This window comes from Anoplopoma fimbria, chromosome 3 (assembly GCF_027596085.1).
Source record: "Anoplopoma fimbria isolate UVic2021 breed Golden Eagle Sablefish chromosome 3, Afim_UVic_2022, whole genome shotgun sequence".
In the NCBI taxonomy this organism is placed as follows: Eukaryota; Metazoa; Chordata; class Actinopteri; order Perciformes; family Anoplopomatidae; genus Anoplopoma; species Anoplopoma fimbria.
In genome coordinates, this window is record NC_072451.1 from 15,446,049 (window position 1) to 15,453,111 (window position 7,063).

A 7,063-nucleotide genomic window follows, 5' to 3' on the forward strand; every position below is an offset into this window, starting at 1 on the left:
GGGAGGGAGGGAGGGAGGGAGGCAGAGAGAGAGAGAGGGAGGGAGAGAGAGAGAGAGAGGGGAGTTAGTGGTCTAGGGTTCCCTCAGGTGTTTGGCTCCAGTCATGGCCGGGAACTCAGAGAAAGTACCGATCGCCTCGGCGGGACCGGAGGACCTGCAGCACTTCATGCCCCCGGTGAGTTTTCAGCTCTATGTGGTGGGATTATCCCGGGATATGGAGGTCTGTGGGACTGATGTAGAATACGGTAGGCAGGCTACATCTGTAGGGGCCAGTCAGAAGTTTCACCTTCCATATGGCGCATACAGATGACCAAAAAAACCCACTCTGTAACTTAACAATCTGCTTGTTTTACCAGAATCTGACCCATGATCAACCAATCATGGGTCTAATTGGGTTGTCGGGTGAAATTACTTTGTTATCTTCCAGGATGATGTTGTGTTCATGGACATGTGGTCATTTTCTTGGGCTGGGGGTTTGTTTCTTTTACGGTAGGCCTACTCCACCGTGGCCGTGAAGCCCGCCGCCACCGGCCGCCTCCTGAAGGCCGGGATCGCGGTGCTCATCGCCGGGGCTCTCCTACTGCTGCTGGGGGCTGTTGGAGCTTTCTACTTCTGGAACAACAATGAAAAACACGTAAGACTAATATGTTATCGTCTCTCTGACTTACACGAGAAAAAAAAGGACTTTACGAAAATGATGAGGGAGAGAAGGGGGTTGTCATTTTGTCTCTTGACTTTTTGGGGAGAGCTGGGGAGAGTCTTATAGTTTCTTCTCATCCTAAATTTCATTTAGATTTTCCTTTGAAAAAGACAACTTCCACCTGCTACATGATTCATAAAGAAGCCCTTTGTCACTTACAGAGGACAACAGTTCTGTCTCTGAGTCATGTGTTTATTTATTTATAAGATGGTGACATACATTAGAGGTCCTATTAATATATTACTAATAAGATATTCAAAGCAAACACCAATAAGCATTTGGAATGCCTTTCTTTTTACAAAAGTAAATATTTCAATCAAAAGTCAAATCAAATGGAATCTGATCTGCTAAATAATTATTTTTGTTCCGATGTAGTTTCACTCTATGTTCAAACTGCATCTAAAATGAGTTGCTCTACCATAGAAAAAAACAGACTCATGCCCTATTAAAATAATGTCACTTGATTGAAGAAATTCTTGAAACAAGCAGTTTTAAATTGGAGACAAGTAAAATTAAGTTGTCACTGGTAACATTTTTTACTTGTTTGAATTAAAAGGAGACTCAAGAGTTTTTCTTTTTTTTTGCAGTGTAGGCAAACAGTAAAATGGAAATTCAACACTCCAGCTCCATGGTGCGCTCTGCTTGGTGAATGGGGGCGTTGTGTGTGTGTGTGTGTGTGTGTGTGTGTGTGTGTGTGTGTGTGTGTGTGTGTGTGTGTGTGTGTGTGTGTGTGTGTGGGGGGGGGTGGTGGTGGTGGTGGAGGGGCGTCTTTGGTCCGTCTGATGCTCCAGGAGCAGGAGGTGTAGGAGACGAGAGGGAAAATGTAGCTTTTCGGTGTTTTTCTTCCAATATGAAGTTAGAAAATGCTATTAAGACATGATGAAAGGCTCTGTAGAAGGGTCATCGTCACCCAGAGCTGCACGGATTGTATTCTTCTGACCAATTTTGAATGAATACATGCGTCTGAAAGAGCCATCCAGAAAAGAGAGGTAGTATGTGTGAGGGCAAAGTAAGATTGGAAGGGGAGGATGAGGGAGGGTGTTAAAAGAGAGGGGGCTGGTGTGACTCTCAAGACTCTCATACCTTACATGCCAGTCTGAAAACTTGTGTGTGTGTGTGTGTGTGTGTGTTTGTGTGTGTATAGGTCTACAATGTCCACTACAGCATGAGCATCAATGGGAAAGTGGAGGAGGGTACGATGGAGATCGACTCGGCCAATAACATGGAGCGGTTCAGCACCGGCAGCGGGGCGGACGAGGCCGTGGAGGTCCACGACTTTGAGATTGTGAGTTGGATTCTAAAATAATCAAAACTATCTAGTGGGTTCGAGTGACTGAGCAATTTGGAGAAGAGGTCAATCCGATTTGTTGAACCTTTATAATTTCTTGTGGGGAGATTGCAGCAAGGAGACATGCCATCTCCCTTTAGGCCAGTCAGTGTCAAGATGCATCGTGCTTCCAATTTTCATTAAATGCAGACTGGTGGTTTTTGACCTTTAATTAAAGCAGCCCAATCAGGCCAATCAAACTAGTGAAGCAGCACTTGTGGTCTTTAAACGATTAAAATCTTGACCTTTAATCGACGTGTCCCTGTGAGTGTAATTTTTTAAATCTTGAACAAAATGCAGGGTCCACCCAAAACTGTCATTGAATCATTTATATAACATACGATGTACACATTTTCTTAGCCACAGACGCCTGCAGAGCGCTGAGGATGGCAAAACAAGGGGAGAAGTTCTGACTTACAGCTTTTTGTTTGTCCTCTGGCCTCTCCAGGGGATCACAGGAATCCGGTTTTCAGGGGGCGAGAAGTGCTACATCAAGACCCAAGTGAAGGCCCGACTGCCCGATGTGGAGGCTCTCAACAAGGAGTCGATGACATTCGACCTGGTGGGTTGGTCCTGTCCGTCTTGTGTGTCCTGCGAAATAATGTTTGGTCCATTCTGTGATGAGCTTTGAATTTGTTATTCAGTGAACTCATCATTTGCACATTTCCACTTCATGAGCTTAACAAACTGTAAGGCTTTGGAAAGCAAAGTTCTTCCTTCTTCCTTATATTTTTTCAAACTAGGACGTTAGCTTCAGACGTCCTTTGTAGATTGTTTAGTTTATGACCAAACACCTGCAAAACTAACATTCCCATCAGCCTCAGCAAAACGTTGAGTTTAGTATTACTAAGCAAATGTTAGCCTGTTAACTTTCTAAACCAAGACGGTGAACATGGTAAACATTAAAACCTGCTAAACATCAGCATTTTAGCACTGTCACTGTTAGCCCAGCCGTTAGCATTAAGCTCAATGCGCCGCTGTAGCTAGGCACATATATAAAGCTTTTTGATTCATCAGGAATACATCGGACAGTTTGACCACTTCTTTACCTAAATGTATTATAGAACTAGTACTTAGTACTTATAATAGTTACAACTGGAGATATGACCACCCGTTATTAACGACTTCTACACTGTCTAATAAACCATAAAATGTAGAGACACAATGATAGTTGGTCATTAATAAAGAGCTTTTCACTTTCTAATAACAAGACAGATAAAAAGAGGAGGATACATATCAAGCGATAAAACCTGGAAATAAAAACCTTATTTTAAAACGGCTTATTAATGAAAAATCTGTATTAAATATATCTTTAAAAAGGCCATTTATGAATCCAGTTGTTTCATATCATAAACCGTTTTTACTACAAGTTCCCACTTCTGATATAAAGCTAGAGTATGCTGAGGTATTAGCATGAATCACCCGAGCCAATGATAAACCTGGAACACACGGATGATTTTTATGTGGGTTCCCATCACGTAACAGCTTGGAGGACTCAAAATAACACAACAGAGGACTGCACTGCATAAACCATGTGTGTGTATCATCAAAACACACACACACACACGCACACGCACACACACACACCACCGCCTGTGATTGTTCAATTGAGGCTGTCTGATAATTAAAACCATTTAGCTCTGCATAAGCCTCACATCCACATGAATCCACATCACCACAATTGCCCTCATGAACGTGCAGTTACACACACACACACACACACATACACCCACAGACACACACACACAAACGCAAACGCACAATTAATTATCACGCAGCGCTGCTCTTATTGCCTCTCTCTGCCTAAACAGATCATTTATTTGACGTTTGTGCTTTTGTGTGCGTTTGTGTTATTGCCTCTCTTTGCCTCATAAATGATCGTTTGGCTCACGTTTGTGTGTGTGTGTGTGTGTGTGTGTGTGTGTGTGTGCGTGTGTGCGTGTGTGTGTGCAGACAGGGAGATGTTGCTACAATGGTTGCTGCAGGCTGGTCATTTACTATAATTTAGAGTGATGGCAAATATGGGTTAGATAAGCGCGTGCACACACATACACACATTTGCCTTACCATCCAGAGAGACTGGTTCAGATAAACTCTTATCAGTGGAGCAGTAGAGAAGGACCCTTGCTTTTATTTGTCCCTCCAGCAAATCATTTGAGCTGGGGGAAAAAAGAAAAAAAACATTATTTCTAAAAAGGTTGGAGGAAAAAGTTCTCTAAACACGGCTGTGGCTAGAGCAGTGCAGCCCTCAGGAAGAAATGCCTGTGGGCAAAATCATCCCCACAGAATTCCCCTTTTTTTACCTGCAGGCTGTGGATACAGAGTATATATGTTTACTTTACAGTATCTCCTCTGGAAACCTCATTAGTTTATCTGCAGAAACCTGCAAATTTAGGCCATCCTATCTCTGCTTCCCTTCAGATCTTGATGAGTCCTGACATCGCGTTTACAGCTAAATGTTAGTGCAAAGGGAATCTGTATACTGAAGCCTGAAGGGCTGCCTCTTTACTACATGATTTTATGTTGTTATAAGGAGCTTTAACAGCAGGCCATTAATGCAGATTAGACTCGGACAGGATGCAGAGACTGTGGTCTATTTAAAGGGGAAGTCTACAACATCCATAAACAAGTGTGATATTAAACCAGATGCATTGTTGTGATGCTTGTTTGGATTTGCACTGGGTGTCTGCTCACTGCTCCTCACCTTGTTCACCCCTAAAGGAGGACGAGGTGATGCCGGCCAAGTTCGAGGACGATCTGATCTGGGTGGCGGCTGACTCTCCCCTCTCGGACTCCGGCTTCCTCAGCAACAAGATTAAGGACTTGTGTGGAGACCTGCCAATCTTCTGGCTCCGTCCCACCTACTCAACCAGTAAGCAACACCCAGCTCACGGTAAAGATATGGAAATGTGAATCCAATGAAAAACTGAGAGTGAAATACTGTTTTCAAGGCCCTTTTTTAACAAAACAAAAGAGGTTATAGGTCAAACGATCTCTAGAATTTCCATTTAACATCGCAGTTGTTGAAGCCACGGAAAAGGAAAACAAGCTTAAAAGAAAAGCAGAAGTCCTTTTGAAGTTTCAGAGCTACAGAGTGTACAATTTTTAGCACGCTGGGAGGGGGTCAAAAGTTCTCAAAACACAATTTTCCTCTACTTCATCTGAGGACTTCAAATTGCTGCCAGAGAAACGGCTGCGCAATCAGGAGCCGCGCCACATTAGTGCCACTCGGCTCCTAAATTTGGGCTGCTGTCAGATACTGAGACTGTGATGTGTGCAGGCGGACAGAGGGAGAGGAGGGCCGCCGCCCCCGCCAGCGCCGTCAGGCAGCCGTGGCCGGGGAGGAGGAAGAGGACGTGGAGGCAGAGTTCAACCCGGAGAACCCTTATCAGGTGAGTCACACAATCACACTCTTCTTCTTCTGTTGTGCTCGCCCCTGTCCGTTCAGATCTGAGGGGCCACCTGAGATGACTTTTTGCTGAGGAGAGTTCCTCACAGCTGTGCGAGCGGCAGCAGATGCCGGGGTCAGGGCGGAGGGGGCCCGGATTGTCGCTGCAAATCTGAGTGTATGCGTGGGTGTGTTTTCTATGTGAGGCTGCCTGTCCAAAGCTTTCCTTTCAGCATTGAGGCTATATGAATAATTCCACAACATCTCCCCCTGCCCCCTCCCCCGCCGTGGCCCCTTTGCCCTTCTGAGCACACACAGACTCTCATACATACACCACCTCCCATGCCCTCCATCCTCACCTCTTATGTTGGGCCCCATTTTTACAAATCCGTCTCCCTTCCATCTCTGAGCTCCCCCCCCCCCCCCAACCCCCTGCTTCACACTCCTGACAACCACAGAGGGGGGTAGAACAGCAAGCGCTGCGTGGAAAAAGAAAATATTTGACAACAAAAACCCACATCTGACAACATCCCCTCCTCCCCGCCCGGCCTGTCGGAAATCCATTTTTAATTGGTTTGAAACGAGTCTCCTCCGCCCTAAAGACGTTCAGCATCACATGTCGCACAAATTCTGCGTTTATTCTGACCGCTCTCCTCTCTGTCTCAACACTCAGAGAGGTCTCGAGGGCGAGCAGGGCGGCATGAACATCGACCCAAGGCTGGACCACGAGGGCGTGTGCTGCAACGAGTGCCGTCGCGGCTACACCCACTGCCAGAGGATCTGCGAGCCGCTGGGAGGGTACCACCCGTGGCCGTACCACTACCGTGGATGCAGGGTGGTCTGTAGAATCATCATGCCCTGCAACTGGTGGGTGGCACGCATTTTGGGTCTGGTGTAAACACCCTGACGTACCTGGGACATGTTGGAGTCCAAAAGAGGGGAGAAACTAGGGAGGGTTGGGGTTCCAAGGGAGGGGAGGTGGCTTCTTATAGTCATCTACAGTAGTTACCTGTCGGTCTGAGCAAATTAAATGAACAGCATCAGTAACATTAGAAATATACGGTGCAGAATCTAGGACAGACATGTTCTCACATGTGAAAGCAAACTGCACAGCTTGTTATTAAAAAAAAGAAAAAAACAATATCTGCTGTGGATTTAGATCATTCTGTTTTCAATTAAATGAATTGATCTATTGACACCTGCATTGATTTTTAAATATGTATAACTCCACCCATGTATCGATAGGAAAAGCGCATATATTTATAGAGCTGGTAATTGTTCCTTTTTCTTTACACTCTTTGATGTAAATAAATGTATAGGGCGCAATGTATTCCAATAGCAGTCAGCTGGCTTTAATAGAACCCATTGTTTGTTTCACTTGTCGTCACTCTAGCGCAATATATTTTAGAGTCTTGTGTTTTTAACTCTTTCCTTTTCTTGTTTCACTCTCTTGAGTAGCTCTCATTAAAACAATGTACTGTATGCGCCCTAGCAAACTCTCACCCAAATGTGCTTTCATCTGCATTGAAGACGCTATCTCAAAGTGCAATATCAGTGAATAAATTGTTTTTATTTAAATAAACCTTATAGTGTCACCCCTCTTTTCTTTTTTGACCCGATGACTTCATATCCTGTCTGTAAATACATA

General features: G+C 44.7%; 1 protein-coding gene across 1 annotated transcript; it reads left to right on the plus strand.

Moving 5' to 3' along the window:
* LOC129088864 (leukocyte cell-derived chemotaxin 1-like) lies at positions 1-6,944 on the plus strand. Its single transcript, XM_054596119.1, is given in 8 exon segments — positions 1-175; positions 494-634; positions 1,845-1,985; positions 2,476-2,589; positions 4,749-4,899; positions 5,308-5,333; positions 5,336-5,419; positions 6,089-6,944. Coding segments are annotated over 8 exon segments (954 nt in total). The 5' UTR covers positions 1-103; the 3' UTR covers positions 6,314-6,944.
* Positions 6,945-7,063: the final 119 nt, after the last annotated feature.